This window comes from Bombina bombina, chromosome 3 (genome assembly GCF_027579735.1).
Source record: "Bombina bombina isolate aBomBom1 chromosome 3, aBomBom1.pri, whole genome shotgun sequence".
In the NCBI taxonomy this organism is placed as follows: Eukaryota; Metazoa; Chordata; class Amphibia; order Anura; family Bombinatoridae; genus Bombina; species Bombina bombina.
In genome coordinates, this window is record NC_069501.1 from 786,813,265 (window position 1) to 786,830,634 (window position 17,370).

Genomic DNA, 17,370 nt, shown 5'->3' on the forward strand with positions numbered 1-17,370 from the left:
AAGTCTTTTGTGGTATTTGTGGATGAGGCTCTTTATCTTCTCAGATGGTAAAGCTGCCCATTCTTCCTGGCAAAAAGCCTCCAGTTCCTGTAAATTCCTGGGCTGTCTTGCATGAACTGCACGTTTGAGATCTCCCCAGAGTGGCTCAATGATATTGAGGTCAGGAGACTGAGATGGCCACTCCAGAACCTTCACTTTATTCTGCTGTAGCCAATGACAGGTTGACTTGGCCTTGTGTTTAGGATCATTGTCATGTTGGAATGTCCAAGTACGTCCCATGCGCAGCTTCCGGGCTGATGAATGCAAATTTTCCTCCAGTATTTTTTATAACATACTGCATTCATCTTGCCATCGACTCTGACCAAATTTATTGTGCCTTTGTAGCTCACACATCCCCAAAACATCAGCGATCCACCTCTGTGTTTCACAGTAGGAATGGTGTACCTTTTATCATAGGCCTTGTTGACTCCTCTCCAAATGTAGTGTTTATGGTTGTGGCCAAAAAGCTCAGTTTTTGTCTCATCACTCCAAATGACTTTGTGCCAGAAGGTTTAAGGCTTGTCTCTGTGCTGTTTGGTGTATTGTAAGCGGGATACTTTGTGGCATTTGCGTAGTAATGGCTTTCTTCTGGCGACTCAACCATGCAGCCCATCTTTCTTCAAGTGCCTCCTTATTGTGCATCTTGAAACAGCCACATGTTTTCAGAGAGTCCTGTATTTCACCTGAAGTTTTTTTGTGAGTTTTTCTTTGCATCCCGAACAATTTACCTGGCAGTTGTAGCTGAAATTTTAGTTGGTCTACCTGACCATGGTTTGGTTTCAACAGAACCCCTCATTTTCCACTTCTTGATTAGAGTTTGAACACTGCTGATTGGCTTTCTCAATTCCTTGGATATCTTTTTATATCCCTTTCCTGTTTTATACAGTTCAACTAACTTTTCCCGCAGATCCTTTGACAATTCTTTTGCTTTCCCTATGACTCAGAATCCAGAATCGTCAGTGCAGCACTGGAAGAAAGATACAAGGGTCTGTCAGGAGTCCAGAAACTCATTGACCTTTTATACACACACACTAATTGCAAGCAAACAGATCACAGGTGAGGATTGTTACCTTTAATAGTCATTCAAACCCCTTTGTGTCAACTTGTGTGCATGTTATCAGGCCAAAATCACCAGGGTATGTAAACTTTTGATCTGGGTCATTTGGGTAGTTTCTGTTGTCATTATGATTTAAAAAGAGTAAACATAGTTGATTTGATAATATATGGCTTCAGCCAAACACTAACCATGAGTGAAAGAAAAGTTTTTGTGTTATCATTCATATTTTCTGAAAAATGGCCAAGAAATCGTAAATTCTGCTTGGGTATGTAGACTTTATAAGCACAACTGAATTTTTCTAGAATATTCTATTTGTTCCCAATGTAGCCTCTTTGTTTATGTTGGTGGTCTTCATTACTGTACTTAATTATTATACATGTGTATTAACAGAATTGTTACTGTGGTGTTCTTGTTTAATAGATGGTGGATCCATGTGTGAGCAGTCATCCGTGAGAGAGGTTTCCATAGCTCTTGTAGATGCTTCGGATTTTGAGTGCTCTCTCTGTATGAGGTATGGTTACCTGAAATTGTTTATCCTGTGGAGCATCATGCATGTTCACCTTGATATTCCTTCAGCCATTCAAAACTTTCTTTAGGGTGTAACATTCTAATATTCCAAAGTAACTTTTAAAAATTGCAGCTGAATGTTACTGTTGATAAAGGGAAAGTTTACTATCATTTGCAAAAAAAAGCAAACAAAAAAGTGTTGAATGTTTAGCATTATTTAGACAAAAAGACAAATATGGCTAATATTGTTTATTTTTAAATAATTTACAAAACAGTTAACGGTTTCTGTTCGCCTAAGGGATATTCATAACTAAATGCTATTTCTCTTGTTAAGTGTAGTCAGTCCACGGGTCATCCATTACTTATGGGATTATATCTCTTCCCCAACAGGAAGTTGCAAGAGGATCACCCAAGCAGAGCTGCTATATAGCTCCTCCCCTCACATGTCATACCCAGTCATTCTCTTGCAACCTAACTAAAGATAGGTCGTTGTGAGAGGTCTGTGGTGTTTTTAAACTTAGTTTATTTCTTCAATCAAAAGTTTGTTATTTTAAATGGCACCGGAGTGTGCTGTTTGTTTCTCAGGCAGCATTAGAAGAAGAATCTGCCTGCGTTTTTCTATGATCTTAGCAGACGTAACTAAGATCCACTGGCTGTTCTCGCACATTCTGAGGAGTGAGGTAACTTCAGAAAAGGGGAATAGCATGCAGGGCCCCCCTGCAAACGAGGTATGTGCAGTAAATTATTTTTCTAAGGAATGGAATTGACTGAGAAAATACTGCTGATACCAATGTAATGTAAGTTCAGCCTTAAATGCAGTGGTAGCGACTGGTATTAGGCTGATGAGTGTGTGCACACTGAAGTATTTTTCTAGGGGATGGAATTTGACTCAGAAAATACTGTTAATACTGAAGTAATGTATGAGCCTTAACTGCAGTAAAAGCGACTGGTAACAGGCTTATTAATAACACTTCATAACTTTTAAAATGTATGTTCAAAACATTTACTGGCATGTTAATCGTTTTTTGTGAGGTACTTGGTGATAAAACTTATTGGGGCATGATTTTTACCACATGGCTAACTTTTGTTTCTGCATAGAAACAGTTAACTGAGCTTCCCCACTGTTGTAATATGAGTTGGAGGGGTCTATTTTAGCGCTTTTTTGCGCAGTAAAATTCAGTTACAATCTTCCTACTTCATCCTCCATGATCCAGGACGTCTCTAGAGAGCTCAGGGGATTTTGAGGGAGGTAATCAGTCACAGCAGACCTGTGACAGTGTGTTTGACTGTGATAAAAACGTTAATTATTAAATTGTTATCCGTTTTTGGGTATTAAGGGGTTAATCATCCATTTGCTGGTGGGTGCAATCCTTTGCTAACTTAATACATTTACTGTGAAAATTTGGTTGCTATAACTAATTTGGTTCATTGTTATTTCAACTGTGACAGCTTTTTGTGCTTCTTAAAGGCACAGTAGCGTTTTTTATATTGCTTGTAAATTTATTTGAAAAGTATTTTCCAAGCTTGCTAGTCTCATTGCTAGTCTGTTTAAACATGTCTGACACAGATGAATCTGTTTGTTCACTATGTATGAAGGCCAATGTGGAGCCCCATAGAAATATGTGTACTAAATGCATTGATGTCACTTTAAATAAAAGTCAGTCTTTACATGTAAAGAAATTATCAGCAGACAACGAGGGGGAAGTTATGCTGACTAACTCTCCTCACGTGTCAGTACCTTTGCCTCCCGCTCAGGAGGTGCGTGATTTTGTGGCGCCAAGTACATCAGGGAGGCCCTTACAAATCACTTTGCAAGACATGGCTACTGTTATGACAGAAGTATTATCTAAATTGCCAGAGTTAAGAGGCAAGCGTGATAGCTCTGGGTTAAGGACAGAGCGCGCTGATGATGTGAGAGCCATGTCCGATACTGCGTCACAATTTGCAGAACATGAAGACGGAGAGCTTCATTCTGTGGGTGACGGATCTGATCCAGGGAGACTGGATTCAGAGATTTCTACTTTTAAATTTAAGCTTGAGAACCTCCGCATATTGCTAGGGGAGGTATTAGCGGCTCTGAATGATTGTAACACGGTTGCAATTCCAGAAAAATTATGTAGGTTGGATAGATACTATGCGGTACCGGTGTGTCTGACGTTTTTCCTATACCTAAAAGGTTTACAGAGATTATTAGCAAGGAGTGGGATAGACCCGGTGTGCCTTTTTCCCCTCCTCCCATATTTAGGAAAATGTTTCCTATAGACGCCACCACAAGAGACTTATGGCAGACGGTCCCTAAGGTGGAGGGAGCAGTTTCTACTTTAGCTAAGCGTACCACTATCCCAGTGGAGGATAGTTGTGCCTTTTCAGATCCAATGGATAAAAAATTAGAAGGTTACCTTAAGAAAATGTTTATTCAACAAGGTTTTATCTTACAGCCCCTTGCATGCATTGCGCCTGTCACTGCTGCGGCGGCATTCTGGTTTGAGTCTCTGGAAGAGGCCATTCGCACAGCTCCATTGGATGAAATTATGAACAAGCTTAAAGCACTTAAGCTAGCTAACGCATTTGTTTCTGATGCCGTCGTACATTTAACCAAACTTAAGGCTAAGAACTCCGGATTCGCCATCCAAGTGCGCAGAGCGCTATGGCTTAAATCCTGGTCAGCTGACGTGACTTCTAAATCTAAATTGCTTAATATTCCTTTCAAAGGGCAGACCTTATTCGGGCCCGGCTTGAAAGAAATTATCACTGACATTACTGGAGGTAAGGGCCATGCTCTGCCTCAGGACAGGGCCAAATCAAAGGCCAAACAGTCTAATTTTCGTGCCTTTTGTAACCTCAAGGCAGGAGCAGCATCAACTTCCTCCGCTCAAAAACAGGAAGGAGCTGTTGCTCGTTACAGACAGGGCTGGAAAACTAACCAGTCCTGGAAAAAGGGCAAGCAGGCCAGAAAACCTGCTGCTGCCCCTAAGACAGCATGAAGAGAGGGCCCCCTATCCGGAAACGGATCTAGTGGGGGGCAGACTTTCTCTCTTCGCCCAGGCTTGGGCAAGAGATGTCCAGGATCCCTGGGCGTTGGAGATCATATCTCAGGGATATCTTCTGGACTTCAAAGCTTCTCCTCCACAAGGGAGATTTCATCTTTCAAGGTTATCAGCAAACCAAATAAAGAAAGAGGCGTTTCTACGCTGTGTACAAGACCTCTTACTAATGGGGTTGATCCATCCAGTTCCGCGGACGGAACACGGGCAAGCATTCTATTCAAATCTGTTTGTGGTTCTCAAGAAAGAGGGAACCTTCAGACCAATCTTGGACTTAAAAATCCTAAACAAATTCCTAAGAGTTCCATCATTCAAAGTGGAAACTATTCGAACCATCCTACCCATGATCCAAGAGGGTCAGTACATGACCACAGTGGACTTAAAGGATGCCTACCTTCACATACCGATTCACAAGGATCATTATCGGTACCTAAGATTTGCCTTCCTAGACAGGCATTACCAGTTTGTAGCTCTTCCCTTCGGGTTAGCTACGGCTCCAAGAATCTTTACAAAGGTTCTGGGCTCACTTCTGGCGGTACTAAGACCGCGAGGCATAGCGGTGGCTCCGTACCTAGACGACATTCTGATACAAGCGTCAAGTTTTCAAACTGCCAAGTCTCATACAGAGATAGTTCTGGCATTTCTGAGGTCGCATGGGTGGAAGGTGAACGTGGAAAAGAGTTCTCTATTACCACTTACAAGGGTTCCCTTCCTAGGGACTCTTATAGATTCTGTAGAGATGAAAATTTACCTGACGGATGCCAGGTTATCAAAACTTCTAAATGCTTGCCGTGCCCTTCATTCCATTCCACACCCGTCAGTAGCTCAGTGCATGGAAGTAATCGGCTTAATGGTAGCGGCAATGGACATAGTACCATTTGCGCGCCTGCATCTCAGACCGCTGCAATTGTGCATGCTAAGTCAGTGGAATGGGGATTACTCAGATTTGTCCCCTCTACTAAATCTGGATCAAGAGACCAGAGATTATCTTCTATGGTGGCTTTCTCGGCCTCATCTGTCCAAGGGGATGACCTTTCGCAGGCCAGATTGGACGATTGTAACAGCCTTCTAGGTTGGGGCGCAGTCTGGAATTCCCTGAAGGCTCAGGGATCATGGACTCAGGAGGAGAAACTCCTCCCAATAAATATTCTGGAGTTAAGAGCAATATTCAATGCTCTTCTAGCTTGGCCTCAGTTAGCAACTCTGAGGTTCATCAGATTTCAGTCGGACAACATCACGACTGTGGCTTACATCAACCATCAAGGGGGAACCAGGAGTTCCCTAGCGATGTTGGAGGTCTCAAAGATAATTCGCTGGGCAGAGTCTCATTCTTGCCATCTGTCAGCGATCTACATCCCAGGCGTGGAGAACTGGGAGGCGGATTTTCTAAGTCGCCAGACTTTTCATCCGAGGGAGTGGGAACTTCATCCGGAGGTCTTCGCTCAACTGATTCATCGTTGGGGCAAACCAGATCTGGATCTCATGGCATCTCGCCAGAACGCCAAGCTTCCTTGTTACGGATCCAGGTCCAGGGACCCGGGAGCGGTGCTGATAGATGCTCTGACAGCCCCTTGGGTCTTCAACATGGCTTATGTGTTTCCACCATTTCCGATGCTTCCTCGACTGATTGCCAAGATCAAACAGGAGAGAGCATCGGTGATTCTGATAGCGCCTGCGTGGCCACGCAGGACCTGGTATGCAGACCTAGTGGACATGTTGTCCTGTCCACCATGGTCTCTGCCTCTGAGGCAGGACCTTCTAATTCAGGGTCCTTTCAACCATCCAAATCTAATTTCTCTGAGGCTGACTGCATGGAGATTGAACGCTTGATTCTATCAAAGCGTGGCTTCTCGGAGTCGGTTATTGATACCTTAATACAGGCTAGGAAACCTGTTACCAGAAGAATTTACCATAAGATATGGCGTAAATATTTATATTGGTGCGAATCCAAGAGTTACTCATGGAGTAAGGTTAGGATTCCTAGGATATTGTCTTTTCTACAAGAGGGTTTAGAAAAGGGCTTATCTGCTAGTTCGTTAAAGGGACAGATTTCTGCTCTGTCTATTCTTCTACACAAACGTCTGGCAGAAGTTCCAGACGTTCAGGCTTTTTGTCAGGCTTTGGCTAGGATTAAGCCTGTGTTTAAGACTGTTGCTCCGCCGTGGAGCTTAAACTTAGTTCTTAACGTTCTGCAAGGCGTTCCATTTGAACCCCTTCATTCCATTGATATCAAGCTGTTATCTTGGAAAGTTCTGTTTTTGATGGCTATTTCCTCGGCTCGAAGAGTCTCTGAGTTATCTGCCTTACATTGTGATTCTCCTTATCTGATTTTTCATTCAGACAAGGTAGTTCTGCGTACTAAACCTGGGTTCTTACCTAAGGTAGTTTCTAACAGGAATATCAATCAAGAGATTGTTGTTCCATCATTGTGTCCTAACCCTTCTTCAAAGAAGGAACGACTTTTGCATAATCTGGACGTAGTCCGTGCCCTGAAGTTCTATTTGCAGGCAACTAAAGATTTTCGTCAAACTTCTTCCCTGTTTGTCGTTTACTCTGGACAGAGGAGAGGTCAAAAGGCTTCGGCTACCTCTCTCTCCTTTTGGCTTCGTAGCATAATACGTTTAGCCTATGAGACTGCTGGACAGCAGCCTCCTGAAAGAATTACAGCTCATTCTACTAGAGCTGTGGCTTCCACCTGGGCCTTTAAAAATGAGGCCTCTGTTGAACAGTTTTGCAAGGCTGCAACTTGGTCTTCACTTCACACTTTTTCAAAATTTTACAAATTTGACACTTTTGCTTCTTCGGAGGCTTTTTTTGGGAGAAAGGTGCTTCAGGCAGTGGTTCCTTCCGTTTAAAGTTCCTGCCTTGTCCCTCCCTTCATCCGTGTACTTTAGCTTTGGTATTGGTATCCCATAAGTAATGGATGACCCGTGGACTGACTACACTTAACAAGAGAAAACATAATTTATGCTTACCTGATAAATTTATTTCTCTTGTAGTGTAGTCAGTCCACGGCCCGCCCTGTCTTTTAAGGGAGATCTAAATTTTAATTAAACTCCAGTCACCACTGCACCCTATGGTTTCTCCTTTCTCGTCTTGTTTCGGTCGAATGACTGGATATGACATGTGAGGGGAGGAGCTATATAGCAGCTCTGCTTGGGTGATCCTCTTGCAACTTCCTGTTGGGAAGGAGATATAATCCCATAAGTAATGGATGACCCGTGGACTGACTACACTACAAGAGAAATAAATTTATCAGGTAAGCATAAATTATGTTTTCTCTTGTTAAGTGTATCCAGTCCACGGATCATCCATTACTTATGGGATATTCTCCTTCCCAACAGGAAGTTGCAAGAGGATCACCCACAGCAGAGCTGCTATATAGCTCCTCCCCTAACTGTCATATCCAGTCATTCTCTTGCAAGCCTCAACCAAGATGGAGGTCGTAAGAGGAGTGTGGTGTTTTATACTTAGTTTATTCTTCAATCAAAAGTTTATTTTTAAATGGTGCCGGAGTGTACTGTTTATCTCAGGCAGTATTTAGAAGAAGAATCTGCCTGCGTTTAATATGATCTTAGCAGAAGTAACTAAGATCCATGGCTGTTCTCACAAATTCTGAGGAGTGAGGTAACTTCAGAGAGGGAATGGCATGCAGGTTTTCCTGCAATAAGGTATGTGCAGTTAATATTTTTCTAGGGATGGAATTTGCTAGAAAATGCTGCTGATACCGAACTAATGTAAGTAAAGCCTTAAATGCAGTTATAGCGACTGGTATCAAGCTTATTAATAGAGATACATACTCTTATAAAAATGTAATATAAAACGTTTGCTGGCATGTTTAATCGTTTTTATATGTGTTTGGTGATAAAACTTATTGGGGCCTAGTTTTTTTCCACATGGCTGGCTTGAATTTTGCCTAGTAACAGTTTCCTTAGGCTTTCCACTGTTGTAATATGAGTGGGAGGGGCCTTTTTTAGTGCTTTTCTGTGCAGTTAAAAATACTGACAGAGACATTCAGCTTCCCTCTGCATGATCCAGGACATCTCTGGAGGGCTCAAAAGGCTTCAAAGTCGTTTTTGAGGGAGGTAAAAAGCCACAGTAGAGCTGTGGCAGTTGTTGTGACTGTTTGAAAAAAGAAAAAAAAAAGTTTTTGTCTTTTATTATTCAGTTTTGGGTATTAAGGGGTTAATCATCCATTTGCAAGTGGGTGCAATGCTCTGCTAACTTGTTACATACACTGTAAAAATTTTATTAGTGTAACTGCCTTTTTTCACTGTTATTTCAAATTTTGACAAAATTTGTGTTTCTTAAAGGTGCAGTAACGTTTTTTATATTGCTTGTAAACTTGTTTAAAGTGTTTTCCAAGCTTGCTAGTCTCATTGCTAGTCTGTTTAAACATGTCTGACACAGAGGAAACTACTTGTTCATTATGTTTGAAAGCCATGGTGGAGCCCCATAGGAGAATGTGTACTAAATGTATTGATTTCACCTTAAACAGTAAAGATCAGTCTTTAACTATAAAAGAAATATCACCAGAAGATTCTGACGAGGGAAGTTATGCCGACTAACTCTCCCCACGTGTCAGACCCTTCGCCTCCCGCTCAGGGGATGCACGCTAATATGGCGCCAATTACATCAGGGACGCCCATAGCGATTACCTTGCAGGACATGGCTGCAATCATGAATAATACCCTGTCAGAGGTATTATCCAGGTTGCCTGAATTAAGAGGCAAGCGCGATTGCTCTGGGGTTAGGAGAAATACAGAGCGCGCAGATGCTGTAAGGGCCATGTCTGATACTGTGTCACAATATGCAGATCATGAGGACGGAGAGCTTCAGTCTGTGGGTGACATCTCTGATTCGGGGAAACCTGATTCAGAGATTTCTAATTTTAAATTTAAGCTTGAGAACCTCCGTGTGTTGCTTGGGGAGGTATTAGCTGCTCTGAATAACTGTAACACAGTTGCAGTACCAGAGAAATTGTGTAGGCTGGATAAATACTATGCGGTACCGGTGTGTACTGATGTTTTTCCTATACCTAAAAGGCTTACAGAAATTATTAGCAAGGAGTGGGATAGACTGGGGGTGCCTTTTTCCCCACCTCCTATATTTAGAAAAATGTTTCCAATAGACGCCACTACACGGGAATTATGGCAGACGGTCCCTAAGGTGGAGGGAGCAGTTTCTACTTTAGCAAAGCGTACTACTATCCCGGTTTAGGACAGTTGTGCTTTTTCAGATCCAATGGATAAAAAATTGGAGGGTTACCTTAAGAAAATGTTTATTCAACAAGGTTTTATTTTACAGCCCCTTGCATGCATTGCGCCTGTCACGGCCGCGGCGGCATTCTGGTTTGAGGCCCTGGAAGAGGCCATCTATACAGCTCCATTGACTGAAATTATTGACAAGCTTAGAACACTTAAGCTAGCTAACTCATTTGTTTCTCATGCCATTGTTCATTTGACTAAACTAACGGCTAAGAATTCCGGATTCGCCATCCAAGCGCGTAGGGCGCTATGGCTTAAATCCTGGTCAGCTGACGTGACTTCGAAGTCTAAATTACTCAACATTCCTTTCAAGGGGCAGACCTTATTCGGGCCTGGTTTGAAGGAAATTATTGCTGACATTACTGGAGGTAAGGGTCATACCCTTCCTCAGGACAGGGCCAAAGCAAAGGCCAAACAGTCTAATTTTCGTGCCTTTCAAAATTTCAAGGCAGGTGCAGCATCAACTTCCTCCGCTTCAAAACAAGAGGGAACTTTTGCTCAATCTAAGCAGGCCTGGAAACCTAACCAGTCCTGGAACAAAGGCAAGCAGGCCAGAAAGCCTCTAAGACAGCATGAAGGAACGGCCCCCTATCCGGCGACGGATCTAGTAGGGGGCAGACTTTATCTCTTCGCCCAGGCGTGGGCAAGAGATGTTCAGGATCCCTGGGCATTGGAGATCATATCTCAGGGATATCTTCTGGACTTCAAAGCTTCCCCTCCACAAGGGAGATTTCATCTTTCAAGGCTATCTGCAAATCAGATAAAGAAAGAGGCATTCCTACGCTGTGTGCAAGACCTCCTAGTTATGGGAGTGATCCATCCAGTTCCGTGGACGGAACAAGGACAGGGTTTTTATTCAAATCTGTTTGTGGTTCCCAAAAAAGAGGGAACCTTCAGACCAATTTTGGATGTAAAGATCTTAAACAAATTCCTCAGAGTTCCATCTTTCAAAATGGAAACTATTCGGACCATCCTACCCATGATCCAAGAAGGTCAGTACATGACCACAGTGGACTTAAAGGATGCCTACCTTCACATACCGATTCACAAAGATCATCATCGGTTTCTAAGGTTTGCCTTTCTAGACAGGCATTACCAATTTGTAGCTCTTCCCTTCGGGTTGGCTACAGCCCCGAGAATCTTTACAAAGGTTCTGGGCTCACTTCTGGCGGTTCTAAGACCGCGAGGCATAGCGGTGGCTCCGTATCTAGACGACATCCTGATACAGGCGTCAAGCTTTCAAGTTGCCAAGTCTCATACAGAGATAGTTCTGGCATTTCTGAGGTCGCACAGGTGGAAAGTGAACGAGGAAAAGAGTTCTCTATCCCCACTCACAAGAGTCTCCTTCTTAGGGACTCTTATAGATTCTGTAGAAATGAAAATTTACCTGACAGTCCAGGTTATCAAAACTTCTAAATGCTTGCCGTGTTCTTCACTCCATTCCGCGCCCTTCGGTAGCTCAGTGTATGGAGGTAATCGGCTTAATGGTAGCGGCAATGGACATAGTGCCATTTGCGTGCCTTCATCTCAGACCGCTGCAATTATGCATGCTGAGTCAGTGGAATGGGGATTACACAGATTTGTCCCCTCTGCTAAATCTGGATCAAGAGACCAGAGATTCTCTTCTCTGGTGGTTGTCTCGGGTACACCTGTCCAAGGGTATGACCTTTCGCAGGCCAGATTGGACAATTGTAACAACAGATGCCAGCCTTCTAGGTTGGGGTGCAGTCTGGAATTCCCTGAAGGCACAGGGATCGTGGACTCAGGAGGAGAAACTCCTTCCAATAAATATTCTGGAGTTAAGAGTGATATTCAATACTCTTCTGGCTTGACCTCAGTTAGCAACACTGAGGTTCATCAGAAATCAGTCGGACAACATCACGACTGTGGCTTACATCAACCATCAAGGGGGAACCAGGAGTTTCCTAGCGATGTTAGAAGTCTCAAAAATAATTCGCTGGGCAGAGTACCACTCTTGCCACCTGTCAGCAATCCATATCCCAGGCATGGAGAACTGGGAGGCGGATTTTCTAAGTCGTCAGACTTTCCATCCGGGGGAGTGGGAACTCCATCCGGAGGTGTTTGCTCAGTTGATTCATCGTTGGGGCAAACCAGAGTTGGATCTCATGGCGTCTCGCCAGAACGCCAAGCTTCCTTGTTACGGATCCAGGTCCAGGGACCCAGAAGCAACGCTGATAGATGCGCTAGCAGCGCCTTGGTTCTTCAACCTGGCTTATGTGTTTCCACCATTTCCTCTGCTCCCTCGACTGATTGCCAAAATCAAACAGGAGAGAGCATCGGTGATTCTGATAGCACCTGCGTGGCCACGCAGGACTTGGTATGCAGACCTAGTGGACATGTCATTCTTTCCACCATGGACTCTGCCTCTAAGACAGGACCTTCTGATACAAGGTCCTTTCAATCATCCAAATCTAATTTCTCTGAGACTGACTGCATGGAGATTGAACGCTTGATTCTATCAAAGCGTGGCTTCTCCGAGTCAGTCATTGATACTTTAATACAGGCACGAAAGCCTGTTACCAGGAAAATCTACCACAAGATATGGAGTAAATATCTTTATTGCTGTGAATCCAAGACTTACTCATGGAGTAAAGTTAGGATTCCTAGAATATTGTCTTTTCTCCAAGAGGGCTTGGACAAAGGATTATCAGCTAGTTCCTTAAAGGGACAGATTTCTGCTCTGTCTATTCTTTTGCACAAGCGTCTGGCAGAGGTTCCAGACGTCCAGGCATTTTGCCAGGCTTTGGTTAGATTTAAGCCTGTGTTTAAACCTGTTGCTCCCCCGTGGAGCTTAAACTTGGTTCTTAAAGTTCTTCAAGGAGTTCCGTTTGAACCCCTTCATTCCATTGATATTAAACTTTTATCTTGGAAAGTTCTGTTTTTGATGGCTATTTCCTCGGCTCGGAGAGTCTCTGAGCTATCTGCCTTACAATGTGATTCTCCCTATCTGATTTTTCATGCAGATAAGGTAGTTCTGCGTACCAAACCTGGGTTTTTACCTAAGGTGGTTTCTAACAAGAATATCAATCAAGAGATTGTTGTTCCATCGTTGTGCCCTAATCCTTCTTCAAAGAAGGAACGTCTTTTACATAATCTGGACGTAGTCCGTGCCTTGAAGTTTTACTTACAAGCTACTAAGGATTTTCGTCAAACATCTTTCCTGTTTGTCGTTTACTCTGGACGGAGGAGAGGTCAAAAAGCTTCGGCAACCTCTCTTTCCTTTTGGCTTCGGAGCGTAATAAGCCTAGCCTATGAGACTGCTGGACAGCAGCCCCCTGAAAGGATTACAGCTCATTCTACTAGAGCTGTGGCTTCCACCTGGGCCTTCAAAAATGAGGCCTCTGTTGAACAGATTTGCAAGGCTGCAACTTGGTCTTTGCTTCACACTTTTTCAAAATTTTACAAATTTGATACTTTTGCTTCTTCGGAGGCTGTGTTTGGGAGAAAGGTTCTTCAGGCAGTGGTTCCTTCCGCTTAATCCTGCCTTGTCCCTCCCATCATCCGTGTACTTTAGCTTTGGTATTGGTATCCCACAAGTAATGGATGATCCGTGGACTGGATACACTTAACAAGAGAAAACATAATTTATGCTTACCTGATAAATTTATTTCTCTTGTAGTGTATCCAGTCCACGGCCCGCCCTGTCCTTTTCAGGCAGGTCTAAATTTTAATTAAACTACAGTCACCACTGCACCCTATGGTTTCTCCTTTCTCTGTTTGTTTTCGGTCGAATGACTGGATATGACAGTTAGGGGAGGAGCTATATAGCAGCTCTGCTGTGGGTGATCCTCTTGCAACTTCCTGTTGGGAAGGAGAATATCCCACAAGTAATGGATGATCCGTGGACTGGATACACTACAAGAGAAAAAAATTTATCAGGTAAGCATAAATTATGTTTTTTCTATTCACAAGATGAAGCACATATGTTACATTCCTCTATATCCTCTGTTTCTGATTGCATGTATTGTTGCACTGCCCCCTTGATATGCTATAAACTAGACCAGACTGTTAGTCTTCATCATCACCTAATGGCGCCAGAGATATGTTTCTATGGTGTTTTATTGTGTACTGTAAACATTGTGCAATATTGATTGACTAACCAAAGTTATTTTTTCCCCATTAAGTAGATGAATCTCGGTCTTCCCCCACCCTTAAACTGTTTTGTATTGTAAATACAAATAGCTGTTTGCATTATGCATCTTAATTCCTTCACTGTGACCACTTTCATCTAATGGTGTTTTCTGAAGTGTGCATTTGCTGGATACAACTACAGTATGGTGGTTACTACTCACCATGTTATTGTTTTTCCTCCTGTACCTGTAGCTATTTTTAAAGCTGTTTTTTTTTTTCTTCTTTTTTTTTTTTTAAACTCTTTCCAGAAGCCAGTTGATAAAGCTCTGCATTTTATTCTGATTGCCACCATCATGTAGCTCGTGTATTGTTGCATCCTGTGACAGAAGCTGTGCACTTTTGCAGATCTGTGATGGAAAATTATATATTTTTCTAGGTTTTTTTGCGCAGTTTAAAAGTTGCAAATTAAATATAAGCTTCAAGATGGTGGTGCCCAGTGTGAAGATGCCAAATATCATTAATTAATACTTGTAAGGGGATGAAATAAAAAAACATATTTTGAAGATAGATGCAGACACAGGAGGAAATACAACAGCATGTAGTAACTTTAATTGGCTCAAGCAGCAATAGCATTTACTTTAAAGTTGTAATACACACACTACTTCTGACAGGTGCAATAAATTATATTTCTTTCCTAAGATATGGTGAGTCCACGACGTCCTCAATTACTAGTGGGAATATCACTCCTGGCCAGCAGGAGGAGGCAAAGAGCACCACAGCCAAGCTGTTAAGTGTCACTCCCCTACCCATAATCCCCAGTCATTCTCTTTGCCTGTCAATGATCCAGATTGTCTCCCCTATGCAATTTTGTTCCTCATGTGTTAAAGGGACACTGTACCCAAAAAATTTCTTTCGTGATTCAGATTAAGCATGAAATTTTAAGCAACTTTCTAATTTACTCCTATTATCAAATTTTCTTCATTCTCTTGGTATCTTTATTTGAAATGCAAGAATGTAAGTTTAGATGCCGGCCCATTTTTGGTGAACAACCTGGGTTGTCCTTGCTGATTGGTGGATAAATTCATCCACCAATAAAAAAGTGCTGTCCTGAGTACTGAAACCAAAAAAAAGCTTAGATGTCTTCTTTATCAAATAATGATAGCAAGGGAACGAAGAAAAAATGATAATAGGAGTACATTAGAAAGTTGCTTAAAATTGCATGCTCTTTCTGAATAACAAAAGAAAAATTTTGGGTTCAGTGTCCCTTTAAGAGGACATTAAAATGCATTTTCTACTGAGCCTAATGTCTCTAGAGGTTGATGCTATTAAGGTAATGCCACAGCTCTCTCCTCAAATGTCCGTAGCCTCTATGGTGTCACAGTGCCCTGCAGTTCCTCTCAACCTCCTGAAGGGGTTTATTTGCAAGCAGAAATTGCTGCCCAGGTATCTTCAGCAGTATCTGCGGCATTAGCTGCTTTTCCTATGTTAAAAGGAAACCGCAAGAGGAAAATTCGAGATTCAGATAGTAAGGTTTCTGCTTCTGCTGCTATCACCGGAGTTGCTCTTCCTCATGAGTCTGATGAGGAAGATACTTCAGTAGCCTCTGAGGGTGAAATCTCAGATTCAGACAGTATAATTCCTTCAGCTGACTCTGAAGTTGCAACCTTCAGATTTAAGCTAGAAGACCTCTGTATACTGTTAAAGGAGGTTTTGGCTACGTTGGATGACTCAGACACTCCTGTCGTCGTTAATCCTAAAAAAGCTAGTAAGCTTAATAAATAATTTGATGTTCTTTCCTCTGTGGAGGTGTTTCCTGTGCCAGGGGTACCTTATTCCCCATCTCCTATCTTTAAAAAGATGTTTCCGATTGCTGACTCCATTAAAGAGTCATGGCAATCGGTGCCTAAGGTAGAAGGGGCCATCTCTACTCTTGCTAAGAGAACTACTATTCCTATTGAGGATAGTTGCTCTCTTAAAGATCCTATAAACAAAAAGATGGATGCTTATTTGAAGAAGATGTACGTTTATCAAGGCCTTCAATGGCAGCCTGCAGTGTGTATTGCCACTGTGACAAGTGCGGCATCCTACTGGTTCGACGTCTTGTCTGACTCTTCAGGTGGAGACCCCCTCAGAAGAGATACAAGACAGGATTAAGGCTCTCAAGCTATCCAATTCCTTTATTTCTGATGCTTCCATGCAGGTTATTAGACTGGAAGCCAAGATATCTAGCTTCGCTGTTCTTGCCCGCAGGGCATTGTGGCTGAAGTCTTGGTCAGCAGATTTTTCTTCTACGCCCAAGCTTCTGGCGATTCCTTACAAGGGTAAGACCTTGTTTGGTCCTGGTCTAAAAGAAATTATTTCTGATATTACGGGTGGGAAAGGGTCTTTTCTTTCACAAGACAAGAAGAATAGGCCTAAGGGTCTTCAGAGTAATGTTTGTTCCTTTCGTAATTTCGAAGGAAAATCCTCCTCACCCTCTTCCAAGCAGGAACAGGCTAAGCCCTCTTGGAAGCCCTATCAGTCTTGGAACAAGGGGAAGCAGTCAAGGAAACTCGCAGTTGATTCTAAATCAACATGAGGGTTGGCCCCCGTTCCTGGATCGGATCTTGTGGGAGGCAGACTTTCTCGGTTTTCTCAGGCTTGGATTCGAGATGTCCAAGATTCTTGGGCTTTGGACATAGTTTCTAAGGGTTACAAATTGGAATTCAAGACTTTTCCTCCCAGCGGCAGGTTTCACCTTTCAAGATTATCTGCAGACCAGATAAAAAGAGAGGCGTTCTTGAAATGTGTTCAGGATCTTTATTCCTGAACACTAACGTTTCCTTACATATTTGCTGCCCATGGTATAGAAATCAGAGTTGGTTACTCTGTTCTTTCGTTTTTCCACAGGTCTCTGTGAGGAGTATGTGTCCTCTCATACCGGGTGAGCGAGCTGTCCTCCTGCCGGGCGGCTAGATACAAATAAGTGTTTTTCTGTCTTCTGAGTAGGAGACTAGCACTTTTGACATTCCCTGCAGCTTTAAGGGGACAAACAGATCCTGAGTAGGATTGATTTTGGCAGAAGGCAGGCACTGTTATTGTATGTGATAGGAGACTGTATGGGTTAAACCTTCTTATAGTTATGAAGGTATTAACTTTATTTTTTGTTGGCTCTGTGGAGATCTTTTTTTAAGAAGTTATATTATTATTTTTTATTCAGGGACTGTGTGTCAGTTTATGTATGGGTTTCGTTACTTGGTTTGCCGGTCGGACAGTTAGTAAGACCCGTTGCGCAAGATCCTCTCAGTGACAACAGCCGGAGGGCGGGCTTAGTCTGAGAGGGCTGGTGGTTTCTGCGTGCTTCAGATCTGTGTGTTAGGCAGTT

General features: G+C 42.7%; 1 protein-coding gene across 1 annotated transcript in view; it reads left to right on the forward strand.

Moving 5' to 3' along the window:
• Positions 1–17,370, forward strand: part of LONRF2 (LON peptidase N-terminal domain and ring finger 2) — a 207,110-nt gene that overhangs the window by 141,393 nt on the left and 48,347 nt on the right. Inside the window, exon 6 of the mRNA XM_053707682.1 lies at positions 1,517–1,607. Within this exon, the coding sequence (XP_053563657.1) occupies positions 1,517–1,607 (91 nt within the window). The remainder of the gene's footprint in view (positions 1–1,516; positions 1,608–17,370) is intronic.